At 38.5% G+C, this 21,823-nt stretch overlaps 1 protein-coding gene across 2 annotated transcripts; it reads left to right on the top strand.

Moving 5' to 3' along the window:
* The first annotated feature begins 2,364 nt into the window (after nucleotides 1-2,364).
* LOC122654242 lies at nucleotides 2,365-14,770 on the top strand. Of its 2 annotated transcripts, XM_043848237.1 has the most exons (4): nucleotides 2,365-2,539; nucleotides 3,655-4,096; nucleotides 13,454-13,494; nucleotides 13,569-14,770. In XM_043848237.1, exons 2-4 carry the CDS (start codon nucleotides 3,781-3,783, stop codon nucleotides 14,529-14,531), a joined length of 1,320 nt encoding a protein of 439 aa, XP_043704172.1. In that variant the 5' UTR covers nucleotides 2,365-2,539; nucleotides 3,655-3,780; the 3' UTR covers nucleotides 14,532-14,770. The 2 variants fall into 2 exon arrangements, with proteins under 2 accessions (XP_043704172.1, XP_043704173.1); XM_043848238.1 differs by lacking the exon at nucleotides 2,365-2,539 and having other exon boundaries at nucleotides 3,294-4,096.
* Nucleotides 14,771-21,823: the final 7,053 nt, after the last annotated feature.

Genomic DNA, 21,823 nt, shown 5'->3' with positions numbered 1-21,823 from the left:
TATGCACTACCCAGTAGTGATGCGAAGGCTTTATGAAGTTCCACTTCTAATCCGATGCTTACATTTTCAAATTCGAGTGTTCCACACCATATTGCAGAAAGAACTTGTTATTAATGCATTCCACTCTGGCAACTCTTATTAGCTATCATTTTTTGAAAGATACAATACAAGTGGAAGATAAAAGTGCAATTTTTAAATTGGGGGAATTAATGAAGTTGGAGCCACTATCATGGAATTAGGTTATATTTGATGAAATTCTTTCTCTTGGAGTACTGTTCTACTACCGAATAATGTATAATAAAATAAAGAGTTCCATGAAAAAGGACTCAGTTTCTATCCACCAATGGTGAAGCGAGTAATCCGAAGAAAAAAATGTATAAAATAAGTATAAAATAAGAGGATTTGATTAGGAAAGTTTCCATGTTTCTTTTTTGAAGTTACTAGAATGAATTAAATTATTAAATGGTCACTGGCTCACTGCCTAGGTGGAGGAGTTAATGGTGTAGCTCTTGAAATCCACTATCTGTTGAGGGTGATAGGATTGGAGATTCCTCATCATTGTCCATTAATAGAGAAAGGTGGGGGTGTACCGATCATTTCGCGTTCGATTGTATCTAGGCTCAGTTATATACTTAGATGCACGACTGGGTGGCGTTCCTTTTCCCTAGAGAATTATAGATGAATTCTCCATATTGGATCAATAAGGAACATCTATTTGAGTGTCTTCCAGATTGCAACAAGGTTGGCACTCAAGGAATCAAGCTTTAGGCGATTTTGTTCCAAAAAATAATCATATGACAAAATCTATAGATAGGTTAATTTTTATCAAGATTTAGATAAAGAGTTTTGATCAAGATCTAGATAAAGTAAGGTTATGTTTCCACTTTCCATGTTTACAGTTTACAATTCCATTTGAAAACTTTATATGGAAAGTAAAATTATTATTACTCTATCTGATTATAAGTAAAAAGGAAGGGAAAGTGAAATTTATTTATAAGAGAAGAAGAAAGTGAAATTGATTTATAGACAAAAAGAAAGTTTTATAATTCCAATAGTTTAACATATCTAAACATATAATTTTTCATATATAATTAACCTTTTCATATGTAATCTTTATTTTCTTGTCAAATTGAAAGGATTTGATTGCGTACAAATTATACCATAAAAAAATAAAGAAGTAAAGGACAAATTCAGAAAAAAATATCTAATGGTAATTGAGATGGTTACAACTGATTGTTGTAACTAAGGGTGCAACAGGTCCGGGTTGAGCCAGAAAACCCCAACCCAACCTTGAGTCCCCTTAATGTCAGAGTACAATTTCCTTATACCCAAAGAAAACAAAACAAAAAAGAAAAGAGTACATGGTTTATTTTTTCTCTCATACTTTTAATATATGGACCTTATATATGTAACTAAGGGTGCAACAATTAAATTCCTCCCCACACTTGCATCGTGAGAACCCCAACTCAAATTTTATGAGGCGGAAAGTTCATTGATTTATTGTGCAACAAAGGGACGTTGTGTTCTAAAGCAATAATCCATATGAATAAAATCATTATTCCCCGTATGATACAAAGTGTTTGAAATACTCTTAAACTTATGATATTGTGTTCAAAATGCCATCCCCCATCATGGTCGTGGCTCTATGTGTACCCACCAACAACCATTTGCCCATTTTATAAATTAAAAGTGGGAAAACGCTGGGAATACTACATGTGTACTGCAAGCTAGCGCCCGCTATGTGTTTGTCTCTCTCTTCACCCTTGAAATGATCCCTGCCGCTCCTTGTATGATACCTCGTCATGGTGCCGCCCGTTAATTTGCCGCATTTGGGTGCTATGCCTATCCGTTTTTCATTAAAAATAAGGGAAAAATGACTCTGTCGGAGAGCGTGGCTCCTGCACCCAGATAAAAGAGGGGTGAAATGACCACCCCATCCTAATGAGAAGCAGATATCCCACTCCTGTTGATGCTTCCACGTATGTTTTCATTAGCCCTCATGCTGACATAGGGACACGCTCCGACACAAAGAAAACGTTCCCACAAAAAACAAAAAAAGAAAAAAGAATGCTAACCGTTACGTGGTTCTTGCGTCTAGACAAAGGACCGCATAAAATTACTGCTCAGCCCCAACTAAACTAAATACCATTAAGTTAGATCATAAATGTTCTCCGTGCAGTCTTATTGGCCCCCACACTAGTGTAGGCGCTACACAAAGGGTTAGCATTCTCTTGCCCCAGAAAAAAAAAATTAGTGAAAATTCAATTTTATGGTAAGATTTCCCTTTCTAACTATTTTTGTTCTGGACCAACACTTTCCCTCTTATCATAAAGCAACAGATTAGTTAGTATTAAATTCAAAAAAGTAGAGCCAAAATACTGCCTTCATCTTCTGGGTGTCCGATACACTCGTTTCTTTATTTCTTTCCTGTTACTCACTCCATACCTCTCCCTACTTTCTACGAATTAGGGTTTTCTCTATCCTTAAACAGGGTTGAGCGTTTTGATACTCTTGCCTTGACTTCGTTAAGCTATAATTTGTAAGCTCTATGTCTCTATTGCACTCTCTTAATTTACTCGCCCTTTTTTTGTTCTTCTTAATATCCCGATTCTACGTTTGGTTCGAACTTAAAAGATGAATATGACCTAGTTTGCAGACGAGTTTCAGAACATTTGTCGGTATCTATTGTTTTCATCTTCGGTAAATTTCCTCATTTGATCGACATGACTCTCTGTGGGTTCACTTGTTGTCTTTCTGTCTGGTTTATTTTATTTGTCGCTTTGTTCTTCCTAACTGTGTCCTTTCATCGTGAATTCCGTAATTTGACGTTTTCAGATTCGTTGGTTGCTAATATTGTGACTGTTGGCCCTTAAAGAATTGTTGGTTTTTTTTCTTTCTTTTTCTTTAAAAGGCTTTACATGTATGTGTTGTAAAGATTTCATCTTCTTGTGTGCTTGGTGCAGTTTGTTCAAAATATGACCACTGTAGAACATGTTAGATATTTAGTGGTAATAAGTAGTTCCGTTTATCATCCATTCTTGTTAGTGATATGTCCGGGTATATCAGTTTTAGTTGGACAAGCTCTCTCTTCAAATTCTTCTTTTGGGTCAATAGATGCCTTCTTATTATTATTATTATGCTAAATTGGATTTTATGCTTAAATTTGAATCTTGTTCATAGCCATTCAACATACCATACGATTTATATTCCAGGGTTTGTTCTCACTGGTTCTGATGATTGAATGATCTATTCAATTTTATTGAAATATGCTAGGATTTTGTTTGCGGGGGTGGCGGGGGGTGCTAGATTACTGAAGTAGTTCAGGTTTTCAAGGAGATGAACCATGTTGGTGGAGTGGACAGTTTCTTGGTATTTAATGGGGATGTTCTTATGACAGTTTAGTACATGGAGTTGTCTGTTGGATGTTGGGATGTTCTCCATGACATGGCATGATGCGACTTAACCATCCTTGGACTATTCTGCGTGTCTACATTTTTTAAGCATATTTTTTTTTCTATTGATTTCCAGCTCATATGATCATGATATCTGGAGTTTTAGTTCATTTAACTGTGGCTGAAGTTACTGTTGAGATCTATTTTTTCAACTTATGTACAGCATTGATCGATCTCATGCTTTGAGCTGATCACTGAGCAGTTTTGAGAGAGTCAGCGGCAAGTTCACTGTTTACAGGAAGTTATATAAAACATAGCTAAGACGGGGTCGCTTTGTTGTGTGGCTGCAAGGCCACAAGGAGCCAATACGGCTAGCAGAGAGTGGTCCATGAGTCCCAGTGAACCTTACTGGCAAACAAACACAAGCTTTTCTCCTCCTTTATCTGGAAGATGGGATTATAGGTTCCAGTCTGAAGGCATACCATATGCTACGTGCAATGATGCTCAGCTTTATGGGCCATCAAACAGTAAAGAAAGCAGGGGCCAGGGAAGAGATGATCAACTTCCTCTTCACCAGTATTCTGCTTCTGATGGCTTTGGGTCATATTTCAGCAGTCCATCTGATAGTTTTCAGACTCCACAGTGGACCCCTCCACCTAGGCAAGGGGTGAATATTGATGATCATGTGTCTGCAATAATGAGAGGTATCACAGTACATTGATGCATGTCTTTTTATATCTAGTCGTATCACAAGTATTTTTGATGTTGTAAAATTGTACTGTTATGAATAGGTTAATTTCCTAAAATAAACTTATGAATAGGTTAGTTTCCTAAAATAAACTTATTTCATCTGGAGAAGCCCTTTGGGATATTCCGTTGAATTTATGCTGCTTGGATATTAGATACTTGTTCAGATGTAGAACCAGAAAAGTAGGATTTTGGACTTGAGTGGGAATGCAAATTTTTACAAATCATTTTTCTGTTGCATAAAATAATTCCTTTTCTTGTGAATGAAATCCAAGTTTTTTTTTCTTTCTATTTTTGTTTGTGAAGAAGCTCCCAACATCATTATTTCTGATAAGGAAACATAGTGAATTGAACTACTAGGAAAAAAGGCCAATCTCCAAACATCTCACAATTTGTGGCCTCCTTTACAGTGTGTCAGGTGTACAACAACTGCAAGAAATTCATGTAGAAAAATTTGAACCTAAAACAATGCAGAAAAGAATTGAAATCACATACAAACAATCACACAATCGAACATAAGGATTTACATGGTTTGGCAAGATTACCTACGTCCATGGTGAGATGATATATGCTTCACTATAATGGAGAATGGGGTTACACCGGCTTGCCGTGACACCTCTCTCAGATTGATTACAGAGAAAGAACCCTTGCTACAAATATATAGCAAAACCCTACACAGGAAATTTAACGTCCCTTCAGAATCATCCCACTTATGCAAGCGACATCATACAAGACATCAAATCCCCAACAATTCACGATACAGAAATCTTTAATTTCTTAATTGTGCTCTTCTTGTTTCAACTTTCACCTGAGGTGCGGGGGATTTTCCCTCATCCGGTCAGGCAGTGACCCTAGGTATTGATTCACGTTGGGCCTGACCACTTACGCTGTTGGAGTAGACCTTTCATCAGAGTAACTAGCAATGGTTGAGTTGGGCTGATTGCAAACCCAAAACATCCAAATTCTAACAGTAGAAACTAAAGAGGATTTGCTGAACAGGATCTCCGTAAACATTGGAAATTTGGAATAAGAGAAAAACTTATGACTAGAAATAGAAGAATCAGAATGACTTGAGATTCAGGTTGGGAGCTCTACTCTATGTGTACTAACAACCTGCAGAAGTTCTCTGAGATCTGAGATGTTGACAGGGGTGTGCAGGCCTGCAGGGTAATCATATTAGAACTAAGAAAACTGGGCAGGTTGTAGAAACATGAATTATAGGCAGAGTAAATCAGATTTTTAGAACAGACATCAAGAGATATATTTTACATAGAATCTGAGAAATTAAATTTGAAAGAATTCTATAATGAAGTGATAGAAATAAAAGATGGAAGAATAATAGATGTCAGGAATCCTCCTGTGGCCACCCTAGGAATCCTTCAAGTATAACACTGTACATCTCTACCAGAAGCAGTTGTAAAAAGCTGGAATATATTCTCATAGAACTCGTGGGTTATGGCCTGTGGCCTTACAACTTATTTATAGACTTGAGACTGGACTCAGTCAAATACTGATTAGGAATTCTAAACCAATCCTAAAGCTGACTTGAAACTGAGACTGAGAAATAAGCTAAACAGACCTGCCGCCAGGTATGAATATCCAATCCAACTCGGACTGCAGAAAACAATAATAAACTGAATCTGAGAAGAAAATACAACACGATACCTAATCCTAGGACTCTAAAACGTTTTTTTAAATAACAAGTTGCTTCTGAACAACTAACCACCACCGGACTGAAAATCAAACTCCTAGCTGATAAAGGAACTCCATGTGCAAGCTAGTTTATCCTCCTTTTCTTCTTAGCAGCTGCATCATAGGCGCTGTTATTCAAGCAAGAGTGGGAGCAGATGAGCTAATTGAACTGATAGACCTTTGGATCGGATGCTTAAGTCGGTTGGTGACTTTGGAAACACAAATAGCCAGAGTGGGCTTGAAGATTGGTAGTTTTTTTGGTTGCAAACAACCTTGTTAGTTCATGTAATTAGAAATAGAGCTGAAAAACTAGTTTCTTTTAGTTAAATGAGAAATATTATTGGTTTCATGCTAAAAAGGGCCGGGGGGGGGGGGGAGTCATATGTGACTTGAAGTTCATGCCGGTTTTCTGTAGGAAGCCTATGCATTGTAGCCTGAGGTGTATTGTTAATGATGTCATGGGCTTCTAGCCTTCTACTGCCTGTACTGATTGTGGATGTATCTTCAACCTTCTGCTGATTATAAATCAGCCTTCCATACCATTAGGTTCGTTATATTACTGGGTTTTTTTTAATAACTTCTATTAGAAATCAGTGACATATATTTAATGCATTTTTCTGAGTGAGCATGCATATATTGCTCCACATGAATGCCTGACATAGGATTGGGAATAAAAAGTTGATTTATTTTATTGTCAACTTAACTCACTCACCTCAACGAAGCCTTGGACAAACTATTTGAGATTTTGAGTTTGGCCAAACAAATTCCTTATGAAGAATTTCAACTCAAAATTTCCTCCTCTTCTGCTGTAGAAGCTACAAAGGCTTCTTGTTTTGGTAATTCAAAGAAAGAACGACAAAAGAATAGTAAGAAATGATTTATATTTATTTGATATTTGATAGGCTCCTAGGCAGTGCTAGAGTTAATTTCATCAACATGTAGTTGCAATCAAACTTTGACGGTGTGACATACGTATACGCTACAACATTTCTCTTTACACGAGACAGTTCAATGTAAACACAGGCTTGGATTTGTTCTACTCTTGTCATTGAAGACTTGTATTCTGCTCTCCCTAATTTAGTTTTTTGAGAATTTGAGGCATTCAACTAACACTTGTTTGCATATTGATAGGAAAGTGGCTTGAAATTGATTGTTGTTGAAATTCAAAAGATCTGAGAAAAATATAATAATGATTAATTTATCAAAAAATAAATAAATAAAGAGAATAGAAACAAAGGAGAAGAAATGGAATAGACCTGAGAAGCCTGTCAGAGCCTAAAAAATCAAGGCTATCAGAAACTAAAAAAACTACTTTGAGACATCAGCATTTTTTTCTCTTTGACCAAATAATGTTCTCATCTATTTTGTTAGATTTTAAAATTTTAAAAAAAAAAAAAAACTCAAAAGAAGAAAGAAAGAATTGCTTTTGATGTGGGAGCATCTTAAGGTTGTGCATGTGAGGACTTGATTGTTCATTTTTTAATAGTTACTGGATGGGTTATTTAAAGACGTTTTCTGTCACATTTCCAGTGAGAAAAAAGGTCTTGCATTTACAAGCGATTTTGGTAAGGCTATGATTAATTTACCAGCACGATTTGAGGTTGTAGTGAGATCCTATTTTGGGAACTGTAATTTGATCATGAGATTGATCTACAATTTATTTAAGTTGCTATTTATGAATGGGTTAAGTGCTTATTGCTGTTGCTAAACTTTTGACTGAGTCTATTTAGTTTTGTTTTCAAGTTTTTAGCAGTGAGACTTGCTAAGTTCCATCGCATTATATGCTAATGAAAGGGCCATGGAACGTCCAAAACTTGCCAATGGTCTATTGAAAGCCATGGAACGCCCAAAACATACGAATGGTTTATTGAAATTTCTTGTTGTCAATTCTTGTGGAGTTGTTGCTCTTCTTTCCTGCCATTGTGGTTGTTGCCTTTGAGTTCTCAGTGCTTGTTTTTGCTTGCACTAAGTACTAAGGTGAAGTTGTGATTCATCTTGCTGCCCTCATTTCTTAATATTTAATCTTTAGTTTTAAGGATCACATCTGATCTATAATATATAGTGGATCGGACAGTCAAATAGAAGTATTATGATTTTGCTTGGAGAACCTCCCATCCATACACATCCTAATGTAGTTAGGATTTTAGGGTGTGGTTTTTTCTTATTTTTATTATTATGTAATGGGTCTGGGCTGGGGTGATGTTAGTTTAGTATGGAGTCTTTAGCTGCTAGTAGGAATTTCCAAGTTTATAGTTGCTTGGGAATTGAATTGGCTGAGTTAGGTAAGTTTCCATTTTCTTCATTGGAATTTAGTCTATAAATATTGTAATTGTACAATTGATTGGGATGGAGATTGGTAATTGGAATGGGATTCTTCGCAGATATATTCTCTTGTCAAAAGTGTTTGAAGGGCAAACCTATTCTACGGTTGATGAGCAACTTAGGCAACAGGTCATGGTTTAACTGAGTTTCTTCTTTATCTTCCTTCAAATCAATTTCAGAGCTTCAGTAGGAATCTCTTCAAATAAGTCAAGTTTTAGTCTCAGCTTTTGTTTGATACCCTATTCTGGACTTCTAGGTTGTACTTGCACAGTGATGCAGGTTTATCACCAAATTGGGCTTCTTTCCCTAGAAATAAGTCTAGGGTTGGGTTATAGACATGTTGGGCTTTTGGTCCCATGGGTTTTCTATGTAATAGGCTACTACTGTTATGGGCCTAAAGTTGGGGTACCTAAGTTGCAAACGGGATTAACCCTATACTTAGTTTTAAATTGAACCGGTTGAACCATTGATCAATTTAAGTGATTTTAGAATATTCTGTTAGGGTAGAATCTTCTTAACTTAAATTTTATTTTAGGGTCCACACCTCTACACGAATTTAGAGAGGGAGTGTTTTGTATTTAGACTCAGCCTGGGATTTCTTATTCCTAGGCTGTATAGGAATTTAGGCCTTTGGCCTAGGGGTGTCAACCGGTCGGGCCTAGCCGGGCCTCACCAATTTTACAAGCTGCACCATGTCCGACTGTTTAAGTATTCAGGCTTGCCTTAGGCGGGCATGGTACAATTTCATTTCGGTCGGTCAGTGTTCAGCCTTTAATCGGGGCAGCCTTATTCGGGCTAAACGGGCCTAAACTGGGCCTAAAACGGGCTAATGAGCCGTTTAACTCTAAACGGTTTTTAAACCGTATGGGTTTACTAATTGACATGCAACCAGAATTTTAAGTTCAAACCATGACACCATTGGGCAGTCATGGTACACCTCAACTCAAAGTCAAATAAAGCTTATCCCAACTAAAATAGCAGCACAACACCGAATAGAAACACATCTAACAAAGTAAGTAGAGGGGGAAAAAAATAGCAGCACAATACCGAATAGAAGCACATCTAACAAAGTAAGTAGAGAGAAAAAAAATTGCAGCACAACACCGAATAGAAGCACATCTAACAAAGTAAGATCTAAAAACAAAAAACTAAGCCTCATTTCACCTACTTTAGTGTATCTAACCAATAAATGTCAAAGACCAACAAAGAAACAAACAAAAACAAGAAATTTGGAGGTAAGGAGAGGGGAAGTTTATAAGTAAAAGGGTCGGGCTGGGTTGGGCTATTACCGGTCGGTCTAGATCAGGCCTGGAATCGGTCGGTCCGGTCGGGCACCCGATGGGCTAGGACCCCACACCCGGATCGACCCGATTACTTAAGCCCGACACATTTAGAAATTGGGTCGGGTCGGGCCGGGCCGGGCCTGGAATTGTCACCCCTACTTTGACCATTATAAATAAAAGCAAACCGTGGGGCTCCTCTTTACCTCACTGTTTATGAAATTTCTTTCTTGCAAGCTGCTGCAACTGTTCTTCTACTGAAGATATGCTTTGTGTGTGAACAATGCAAGGTGGGATTGGTGTGTGATCCAATCGACACCTTGTGGTGTGAAGCCCGGGTGGTTCGTTGGTGGGGTTGGATTCCGATCCAATCGACACTTTGCGGTGTGAAGCCCGAGTGGTTCTCTTCAAGTTCTAGTTTCAAGTTCAAGTTCCAAGATTCAATTTTCATTCAAGCTACTGCCATTACAAGCTGCTGCCGATTACTCCCTGCTACTGCAAGTAAGTGTGACAGCATCCCAATCCCCCTACTTCTTCTTCTAAACCCTCTACAGCCCAACCCTAATTTCCCCCTTTTGTTTTCTTCAATTTTCCATAACCTAATTTTCCATAACCTAATTCACTCACAGGCCTAACCCTCCATCCGAATCCTTCCAAATTCAAGCCACAACACCCTCAACACACCCCTTCCACTCGATCCAGGCCTCTGCCCCCACACAGCCCCCAAAACCCTAATTTCTCATCTTCATTAAATCCCCAAAAACCCTAAAATTCTACCTAGACTATTCCAGCCACTAAAACCCACCCATACTTTGGCCGGGTGTTCTCTTCTACCCCTAGAGAACTTGACCTGAAGCCCTTGCTCTAATTACACCTCTAAACCCTAAATCCCATCACTTCCATCTTTTAAAGAACCCAAAAACCAAAACCCTAACCTGCTGACATCTGAATTTTCACGCTTCCACTCATCAAACCATCACTGGACCTTCACTGATAGACTCCCCTAGACCTGCCTAGCATAATCATACCCTCAAACCCTAACCTAACCCTAATTTTGACCTAATTTCGTATTTTACCCCAATCAGACTGCCTGTTCACAGCAGATCCTGCCGTACTGGTTAATAGTGGGTCTTCTACCTACCTAGGACTACATTACATAGTCCCCAGAAATGCGAGTTTGATCCGTTCGGATCCCTGTTGTTTGGATCTGCTACTTTGGGGTGTCATCCCTTGGTTGAGAACGCAGAATCTGGGTTTGAATTCCAAGTTTGTTCGAAGTTCTGGACTGAACTTCTGATCTGCTTCTGTTTCTTCCGCCTGGTTTAGTTTCATAGATTTTTATTAATTTTTCTGGCTACTGGTTTGGGTGTTTGTCGAGTGGATTCAAGAGCCGTAAGGGTGAGTATCTAATCCTGAAATTGCAAATCCAATGGTGCCACATGGATTATTTTTTTCTGTTTGAAGCAGCTCCTGTTCTGGTTTCTGTTGTCAGGTTGAAGAAGTTTACGAGTCTAGAATTTACTAATAAGGACATATTCTCTGGTTATTTACCCAAAGTCCTTTTCTGAATTACCTTCTATTTTCCTCCAGTTATAGTTTAAATTACAGTAAAGTCTCTTTAAATTTTTTTACACTAAAGTCCTAGAGTCTACTTTGCCTTTTCAAAAGGGTCCAGTACTGTTAAAAAAATTTACAGAATTGTCACTATTCTGTTTCATGTGATTATATTAGTTGGGGGAGGGGGCGCTACGCAAAACCGAATTAGGGTATTGAAACTCTAAGTTGCATCACTTTGAGATTGGATCAGTATCGATTGGGAATGATCTGTATTTTTTGTATTCTAGGTTTCTATTATAAAATTCTATGATTGTTTTTTCAATTCATGTGTATTTTTACAAACCAAAGAAAAAAAAAGAGGAATTATGCAGCGGGATTCGCTGAACAAGTATTTTTCTAATCAATTTATTAAATAAAGTTACAAACTTGACTCTTGCATTCTCTTCTTTTCTTTTTGGGAATATCTTGACTCTTTGATTTCAGCTCATTGAGTTCTCTAGTTTCAGAATTTTCAGACTATATTGTTGACTGAACCCAATGAAAACTTTTTAGATTGTAAAAGTAAGACCTAATACTGTTTTTAAACTTTAAAATTTCATAATTAGATGACTTGTTGCCCTTGAGGAGTTCTATAAATTTACTGTTCTGACAGATTTTGAGATGAAGAATTCTTGAGGTCCGCACTGGTTGATTTAGAAGGCAGTTATTTGTTTTCAGTTAGGTAGCTGTGTTGTCATGAACATTCTTAAGTTCATGCCCTTGTGTCACTCAAGCTTCCTGTCCAAAACTACAGCTAGCCTACATACACATGAGTATGGTATGTCACATTCAGCATTCCCTTGAAGCCCCTACGCCATACTAGCACCAACATGTAATCACTCTTGTCCGATGTGGCCTTAGGAGAGTTCATTTTATGCAATTCATATTGCCATCATCACACATCTGTGCTCTTGGCGAATAATATGGGAAGCCTCCAATCTTGTCAACAAAATGCTAACCTTGCTGCTGCCTTGCAGTTTGCAAATAGGAGTCTAAGCTCAGAGATAGACTTTAGTCTCTCGGCAAGTTCTGTGGATATTTACTGGTATTTCGAATTATTTAGTTTGACCTATTCACAGGTAGCACTGGCTATGTAGGTGATGGAGGATGTGTATGGTATCACAAAGCTTGATGTGAGGGAAAGAGGTGGGATTTTAGGTTATGGGTTTTGTGGATGGTAACCATGCAGTGTCAGTTTGTATTTTGTAACTCATATTGCCATTAATGCACGTCCTCTACTTCATTTTAATGAACATGTTATATTTTTGGCTAGCATCAGGTTGGGCCTGGGTTTTCAAAAACCTGTCCCAGACCACTCTACTTGCACCCCTCTGCACTTTGTGTGCTCCAAGCATGAGCTACACAAAAGTAAATGAGGTTTTGACTTTAGATTGAAAACATTTCTTCTAGTCTCAGAAGCATTATGGTCACTAAAATCTGATCAACTGGAGTCCCTATTTGCTGTTTTTTTATGCAAGGAACTATGGCCTCTAATAATGGGTTGTAATATACCTATGTTACACCTATCATATGAATGTTGTTTCCAAACCCCTCCCCCTCCCCCCCACACACACACACACAAAAATGCACTCAAGGAAATCTCCAAACTAGATCATAATTTGTTTGGATGCATTGCTTTAACATGTGATGTAATATATGTATTACTTGATATTGATGTCTATGGTCTCATGTACTAGTTGTGCGTAACTTTTGCTTTCCACCTATGCAACAGCGCGTGGAACTAGGTGTGTAAATGATATTACCATTTTGAATGAATTCCTGTGTATTTTATTATTTTTATTTTTTCATGCATGAATTAGAATTTGCTGGGAGTTCCACATGGTTTCCATAATTTTCACATTTTCTCCTCAAATTCTAATTCGTAGTTGCTTTTCTCCTCTTATCTGTGGTTCAAATATTGTTTTTAGGTTGAGTACATTGTTCCTTGTTGCCAAATCAGCCCTAGCATATTTTGGGTCATGTTGGACCAACTAACTAGTAATATGAAAATGATAGCTTTGCCATGTTAGTAAAGCCTGGGGGGTTTGTGCTGCATACCTTGGTTCCATACCAGCCTTCACCTCTAACAGCTTACATCTAAGCCCTAACACCCCATTTCCCCCAAACTTGAAGCCAAACTTCCTGTTTTGATGAAAACTGTACTTCCAGTGTCTTCCTTATTTGGCAAAGAAAATTACACCCAGCGGTTTAATATAGTGCTGACTCAAATATTTTGAATAAGGGATTGGTTATGTATTTGATATATTCAGTTCAGTGAGAAATTTACTCTCCACTCCTGGCCTTGTCTGTTGTAGCCTAAGAAAATATTATAGTTGTTCTTGTGTCATGGGAAGGTAGCTGTTGTCATTGCTGCTGTTTACTTTTATTCCCTATTTACTAAAGACTATCTTTCATGTTTACCAGAGCCAACTTCCGGGCCATTATCTTTTACACCATCTATGGAGGTATTGTCTTAATCTTTACTTTCAAAATTAATTTTTCCTGTAGTCAACTTTCTGACTTGATTCTTCCTCGGCAGGGGACTTCGGCTATCCGCTACAGTGCAGGATCGTCTTCATCCCGGTCAGATGGTAGTGAATACGAGCCCATAGCCAAGATGCCTGCTTCCTCAAATCGCAACTTCTCTAGTCGTCGTTCGTTCATGTCCAAACCCATCCACCCTCTATCTTTTCCAAACCAAACTCTAGAGAGAGAAACTCATGGGAGCATTTCCACTAGAAATTCCATTGATCTGTCAACCTGCAGTGAGAGCAGAAGTAATCAACATTTGGATCCAAAATCTTTTCAAAATTTTGCAGAGCTTCGGTCTGTTTCTGGGGTTTCAGATTTTGATTCTACTACCTCTCAGAGAGAAGCACTGCGGTGGAGCAGTGCTAGTAGCAGCATTGATTTTACTGATGTTTCTGAGCAATTGGATTCGGAAAAAATTGCCCCGTCATATAATCTTACAGAGGGCTTCAGATGCGGATTGTGTGATAGGTTCCTGTCCCAGAAATCACCATGGAGTTCTCGTAGGATTGTGAAGAATGGGGACATGCCAGTCACTGGAGTTCTTTCTTGTTGTCATATCTTTCATGCTGACTGCTTGGAGCAGACAACGCCGAAGACGCAGAAACTTGATCCTCCTTGCCCTCTATGTGTAAAATCAGAGGAAATTGTGCCAGACCAGTGGGCTTTTACCAGTTTGAGGAATGGGTTGCCAAGGCTCAGACCATTTTGTGAGGAAGGACCATCTAGGCCTTGGGGCTGTGGTCAGGTGGGAGATTGTGTTGAGGGTGCATGCACTCACAATGCTGTGGTGTTACTGAATCGAAGCCGCCTTAAGAAGCTCTCCTTGAAGAGTAATTCAAGTAAAGATGTACCTGATAAATTGAAGAAAAATATGCCACATTCCTCACATGCATTCAACAGAATATCAGTTGATCATGGAGCTGGTGGTTGTTCAAAGATGATGGCAGACCTGGCACTGAAGAGATGTTGAAATTTCGTAGGTTATTAATTTGGGGGTAACATTTTTGCCCTCCCCCAATCTAAATTGGTTTTGGATTTCAGTTCAGGTGAGATGGTAATTTAAAGCAGATTTATTGTATTATTGTACAGATTCAAGTGCATGGAAACTTCGGTAGGGGCATAGGGAAATGACGGCATATTCCCACCTTTGCTTTTAATCACTATTTTACTTGTACGATTTCCTACCTTATATAACCTTGTCTGTGTGCATGCTAGTGTTTAGTTTTTTCTTTTTGGAGGGGGGGGGGGGGGGTTGGGGTGGGGTGTTGTACTTGGCCCCCTCATGCTTCAAATTGATTTTAGATCCCAGTTTAACTCGATTTGTTTGGTGCGTGTGTGTTGGGGGGGGGGGGGGGAGGGTGAGTGGGAGTATATTGCTGGGCATGCTGTGCTTCAAATCCGAATTGTATGTGTTTTTTTTCTGCTGGTTGAGCTATGCGTGGCTTTGCTGGTTCAGATAGCTGGTTAAGAGCTGCATCAAATATGTCCTCGATTGACTTTGATCCCTGTTGATGATACGCCCTGAAAATAGTTTATTGTCATGGATTGGCCATCTAGAACTGAAAGATAGGGGGGGTTGGGGTGGGGTGTTGTACTTGGCCCCCTCATGCTTCAAATTGATTTTAGATCCCAGTTTAACTCGATTTGTTTGGTGCGTGTGTGTTGGGGGGGGGGGGGGGGAGGGTGAGTGGGAGTATATTGCTGGGCATGCTGTGCTTCAAATCCGAATTGTATGTGTTTTTTTTCTGCTGGTTGAGCTATGCGTGGCTTTGCTGGTTCAGATAGCTGGTTAAGAGCTGCATCAAATATGTCCTCGATTGACTTTGATCCCTGTTGATGATACGCCCTGAAAATAGTTTATTGTCATGGATTGGCCATCTAGAACTGAAAGATACTGATTAAAGAACTTAAGAGGTCTTTATTTTGTGCTTTTGATTCCAGAGCAATACTGGCTGAATAGTTTTATTGGTCCCTATTCCCTTACCTACCAACTATCCTATTATATTGGCCTAATTGTTTTGTAGATGATCAAGATCGTCCCTGTTATGTGATATGAAGCAAACAGCCCATCTGTGATGTGGCCCATCAATCAATTCTCCTGGAAATTCTTCTGGTGTTATGGATCTCATTTGTTGTGTTGTTTGATTTGAGTTTTAGGTGTTTGTGTAGCCTTTTCTCTCCATTTTCATCTCAGGTACTTTCCAACCTGAACTACGCCATTGATCTGCTTCATTTTATCACTTGTACAATGATCCGGACTTTACAATCAAATTTAGTCATAAACCCTAATATGCAATAGGCGGTTTGGAAGAATGTCATCTTTGGTACTTCAATGGGTCTGGTTGCATTGTTTAAGCAAAAGCAAACCCCATTCGGGTCGATGGCCAGGTCTGGGCTAAGCCCAAGGACGTCGGGTCAGAAAAACGTCACCTTTTTTTTTTTTTTTTTCCCCGTTTTCTTTTAACTGTGTTTTATTTTGTTGGGGTTGAGGTTGTGTTGGGGGGGGGGGGGGGAGTCGTTATCGTCTACGGGCGCAGTTCCCTAGTTCCTCTCACAAGAGGGGGTGGGACCCACTTGGAGCACCTGATCGAACAGTCTATCTAAGTGGGGTCCACCCTCCTCTTGTGAGAGGAACTAATGACCGCACCGGTCAAGGAACCGTACACGAAAAAAATTCGTTGGGAGGGGAGGGGTTTGGTTTTCTAGTGGTGCAAAATTGAAGCGGCAAAACATGAATTTGGATCCTCTACTACCGAGTTGCCAGCAGGACAGTGCTGCCTTGACACGGGGCTGCGCGCAATGTCCACCTTACCCCCACTTGGGCAAGGCGTTTGGTCAGGGGTAAGGCGGACATTGCACGTAGCCCTGTGTTAGGGCAGCACGGTCCTGCCGGGCAGCTCGGCAGTAGAGGATCTGGATCCGTAAAACATAGGCCCCTCATATTTGCTGTCCAAAATTGTTCCCCAAAACCTTACCATGGTCATGAAAATTTTAGAAGTTCAAGCACCATTTCAAGAAAAATACATAATAGGGAAAAGGAACACTACCTGGTCGTGTGGCTTTTGCATCCAGATATAGGAACAAGCGAAGGTATTGCCCTGCCCCCTATGAAGTAAAAAATCGTCTTTATGTTGATGTCACTGTGTGCGCTCTCATTGCCCCCCATGCTGCTGGAGGCACTACACGGTAGGACATTGATCTCTTGCTCTACAAATTAATATGAAAAAAAAGTTTGCCTTCCAACAAATGGTAAAGACTTATCACACCATCTTAAGGTTCATAAATCCCTATAAGGTTTTATTATGTTCTTCAAAATATCCTCCCGCGTGCATTTGAAGCCCCACGGTGAATGAATTTGGAATTCCTTCTCATTGTGGCTTAAGAAAAATTCAGTCTTACTAATACTGATATCTGATTTCAAATTCCACAACTCATTGTAGACTCCAAAGTCCAAGCATCATATATCAAAAAATCTTTCAACTAAAAAAACACATTTCAAGTAAAAAATATTTCTATATATTGCATTTGTAAAGTTCAAATTTCTCAATCATCTCCACCTTTATCCAATTTCTTTTTTTGATCCATCTCGGCATCATATTCTACTTATAATAACAGAGGGGGGGGGTGTTGGTGAGCTCTTTTCTATACGTTTTAAAAAATCTCCCCACGAACTCTTTTGGATTAAGTTAGAAGAAAACTGTATCATTACGCGTGGGGGAAATCAGAAAGTGTGCCAAAGATAGAGATATGTAATCGAAGCACAGCTTTCGTGGGTGCACATGTTTAACCCCACACAGTCACACCATAGGCCATGTGCTTCCTACCAACCTTGGTGCCTTATCTAACCAATAAACACACTTAATTGAGCTATCTAGCAGCAGCGAAGGGTTATTATCATTCCATACTTAAACATCACAACTCATAACCATTTTTCAACTAACTAGAGATTCTTGTGCAGTTCATCTCCTCCTTTCAAATTCAAATACGGCAGTATCTTTTTGTTTCTTGGGCCTAGAAAGGGAGTGGGGGGGGGGGGGACCATTGCGTCTCTCTCTCTCTCTCTCTCTCTCTCTCTCTCTCGTGAACTGTTGGCTCAACCCCAAACAATAGGACACTGTGTCTGCAACAGGACAAGGCCCAGATCCTTGATGGGAACCACATCAAATTTGTTGTATTTGGTCACATGATGAGCCAAACAGTGGTTATGGTAACAAGATCACTTGGGTTTTTTAAAGTTTTGAAACATTCTCCTTCAAATACAAACACAGCAGATTTATACAATAAAGTAACAATCCTGTCAGAGTTACAGAGTTTGAGATAGTAATGTTACAATTACTACTTCTTGATAGCATGAGAAGAAGGTATTGGACAAAATAGTACTCTTCACCCCTTCTCCTCCTCTAGTTAATTAGCTTTCTCAGTTTCCCACTCAAAATTTTGAAACCCAAATCTTAGTCTTCTTTTTTAAGTCTAAGCATGCGCTATTGACTCAGTCAGTCATTTGATCATAAAGTTGGACACTCAAAATGTGTGTTGTCATACGTGTTCCACACTGCGGTGGTACTTCAAGTTTAAGCCTCCCATGGTAGCCATGTGACCACCATGTGGTGGTGGGGTAGTGTATTTTAATGTGTTCTTCCTAGCTTATGATCAGATGCTTTAAGGTCACTGTACACCTTTAATTGGGTGTTAATAAATATATAAATATACTAGCTTTTAGTAAGAGTTAACATCAAACCTAAAGACATCCATTTGGTGGGTTTGGGTTGCTTTTGTATATTATCCATAGAGGAACATCAGATGGTGCTGAAGGATTGAATGCATTTATGCCTAGTCAGTTATCCATGAAAAGGGTCTTGCTTGCTTAGCTAGGTCATGCTCATGTTACCTCTCCAAGGAGTTCCTCTCAAGTCTCATCTATATAGATATACAAAGAATAGAAGCTCTTTGGACTTGGGAGGAGCAGGGCATATTAGTATTCAGTCAGACTAAAAAAAACTTGAATTCCACAAGGAGTTTGATGATTTAATCAGCTTCCATAACCTTTGAAATCCAAGTACACTTTCTCTTTCCTTCCCATGTGCACCCTTTAACTATTTCTTGTGTCTAAGCTCTAAGGTAGTTATCATCTTTAAGGCTCATGGACCACCTTGTTTGCCACAAGGAATACACAAAGAAGATGGTTGGTTATCTCAATAGTGGAACTAGAGAAGGGTAATAGTGTCATGTATGTCCTACAAAGAAGCCCTATTCACCTTTTTCATTCATTAAGAGACAATTGTATCTTGAGCGCACATGGGGACTTAGCCCCCCCCCCCCCCCCCTTTACTGATTCTGGTTTTGCTTGGTAGGTTCTGGTCTGGTGGGCATAGTCTTACATTTGTTGGCGTATCTAAGTAACAGAAATCTTGATACCTCATAGCAACAATTAATCTGCAAATAATCCATGAACACTCTTGTGGTTATAACTCTCTACCCTTGTAACTCCAACAATAAGTATCTCAACAGCTTCTATTATGATTAGAATGAAAGATGAAATACAGAAGATGGGGGTTACTAAACATAAGCAAAGTCCTCTTCTCAGTTAAGTATGGGAAATTTTTACTCATTCACTACTCTGTTGTAATGGGTCTCTCTTAAGCTAAATTTTGTTGCAAGGGAAAGAGGAATGCTCCTCCTTCTTTTGAAGTTGACTTCACTGCTTCTTTCTGGCTCTTTTCATGAATTAATGATAAACACACACTCTGAAGACAATTGAGAATGGTGGAGGTCCATTTGTTCATATAGGGTAAGAATTAAAAACATTAACATTAATAGGAAATCTCCCTTAATCTAGATACTGTCTTTGTCCTGTCTCTTAGGTCATTATCAATCTAACTCCTCAATTCCATTATCTTTACTAACAAATTACACCTGGCTATTCTCCACAAGTATCCAATGCATTTTTATTAAATCATCTCTTATTCTCATAAACGAAAAGGAGAACAGAGTAAATGCTAATCGCCGTTATCGTTCATAATCACATGGCCAAAGTATTGACTAAGGTAAATATTTCCATGTAAATTGATAATTATAGCATCCTTGGAGGTTCCAGTCCTCCTTGGGGTTGTCAGTGTGTTTGTGTCTGCTTTAACCAATTTGGAATTACATGAGGTGTATGATTTAAAATTTGAAACAGAACAACAAGAGAATCTCACTGAACTTTACATGAAAATTTTAAAATTTTGAAACAGCAACCCATGATTAGAATCTCACTTTACTAGACAAATTAAAATTTAAGAGAGGGAGGAATCCATCAGAACCTTTTAGCTGCATGGTGGGCAATGCCTGTTTTCTTTTTATGGCTTCTGCACTCAATGAATCAAATGGGTTCTTCTTTACACCCAAATCAAATCATTCTCTAATCCTCAACTACCTTTAATCTTTGCCCATTCTTGAATCTATGCCACCTCCAATGGAAGCCTCTAAAGCATACCCAAATAATTGCTTGAATTCAATTTTAACAGCTATTTCACCAAATCTTCTGTTCTTCATAACACCCAAATCAAATGGGTCTCATTAAACAATCATTCCCAAATCCTCAACTACATTTAATCTTTGCCCATTGAATGGATGCCTCTAAAGCAAACATAATAATTGTTTGAATTCAGATTTAATAATTATTTCACCAATATTTTTGATTGATTTCTGAGTATAAAGAATCTTTTTACTCCTTGGAAGTTAGTTAAGTTAGCCACTAGAGGTATTCATAGTTCAGACCCACCCAATCTATGGAAAAGATATTTAGGTTCTCTCTTTTCAAGGCAAGGCTTCCACTGATCACGGGTTTCCTTTTATTTATTCTATAAGCTCTAACCTTTTGTCCATGACAGCAACCTTTCCTCTTGTGCAATTCAAAAAATTTATTCTCTATTATAATTTTCAGTTGTGAGAGGAGAAATTAAAGGGAAAGATTAGATAAATTTAAAAAAAAAAAAAAAAAAACTGAAAACTCAAACTAATTAGTTAAAATAATACATGAAGCTATGAAACCCTTTTGTTCAAAAGAATTTGTGGTTGATATGCAGTCATTAAAAAGAAGAAAAAGCCGGATGACAGAAGTACAGAACTCATAAATAGAACTCATAAATAGATGATGAATACAGTAGTTGAAACTTGGAATGCCAGAGAGAGAGAGTAGCTAACCCATAAACTATGGTTAGTTTGGTAGTCAACATTGGAAATCATTTCTTGTTTTGACTTTAAGCTGAAGAGATTATTCCCATTGCCCTTGCAAAAAGCCAAACAGTGAAAGCAGAGAAACAGAAACACAACAGGTAAAAGAAACATCAGGTTAGGCAGCTGGAATAATAAGGAACGGCTCAGAATCCACATTCTTTCATGTCCTCATAAAAAGAAGGGAAAAAAAAAAAAACTCACTCAAAAAGTTTTCCAATGCCTAAAGGACAAGTTCGTTAATGGCAGTTAAAAGGAACCATTCATGATATACATGAAATGACCAAAATCTCCACCAAACGTTGTGTGGCTCCATTAGAAAATTACAAAGGGCAAATTACACGTCACTTCCTAGTTTTCGAACAAAACTCAGATCATCCCCTGGATTTTGAAAAAACTCAAATCACCTCCTCTATAGTAACGGTGTTAGTCTACTGTTAGTTATTAGTGTGAAAGGACTATTTTACCCGTGTACTAAAACATTAGAATTAAATTTATAATACTACCCTTCCTTCATCTTCAACATTGGTCAAGGGTAGTTTAGAGATTTAAATTTATTTAATTGGCTGACACCCTCACTTAACAGCATAAAAGTAACGGTAGGGACTAATTTGTCTTATTGGGGTCTAAATCAGGGGTGATTTGAGATTTTTCAAAAACTCGGGGGTAATCAAAGTTTCGATTGAAAATCAGGAGGTGACATGTAATTTACCCAATAAAATACATGGAAAAATGACCATTACAACATGGTCATATGGTTGAGCTGGAGCTCAAACTTTGACACATGGCTAATCCATGCTGGTCATACCTATTCAACAGCTGAAATGTGCCACATCATCTGCCACATGGTTAAAACAAAAAATAAATGTTTTTGCTTCATGTTTGCTACTTATTAGAGACGTTTGACTGGTTTGAAATTATAAAAGTAAGAAGGGGATGGGTAGCTCATTCTCTAAATTTGAGTGCCGAATGGACAATAATTTGGTGATTACCAACTTCTGTACGTACTCAGCTAAATGGATATCTGGTTTCTACCTTTATTCACAC

The sequence above is a fragment of the Telopea speciosissima genome, chromosome 3 (genome assembly GCF_018873765.1).
Source record: "Telopea speciosissima isolate NSW1024214 ecotype Mountain lineage chromosome 3, Tspe_v1, whole genome shotgun sequence".
Lineage (NCBI taxonomy): Eukaryota > Viridiplantae > Streptophyta > Magnoliopsida > Proteales > Proteaceae > Telopea > Telopea speciosissima.
The sequence above is the reverse complement of the archived record's forward strand: the minus strand, read 5'-3'. Positions and strand labels throughout refer to the sequence as shown.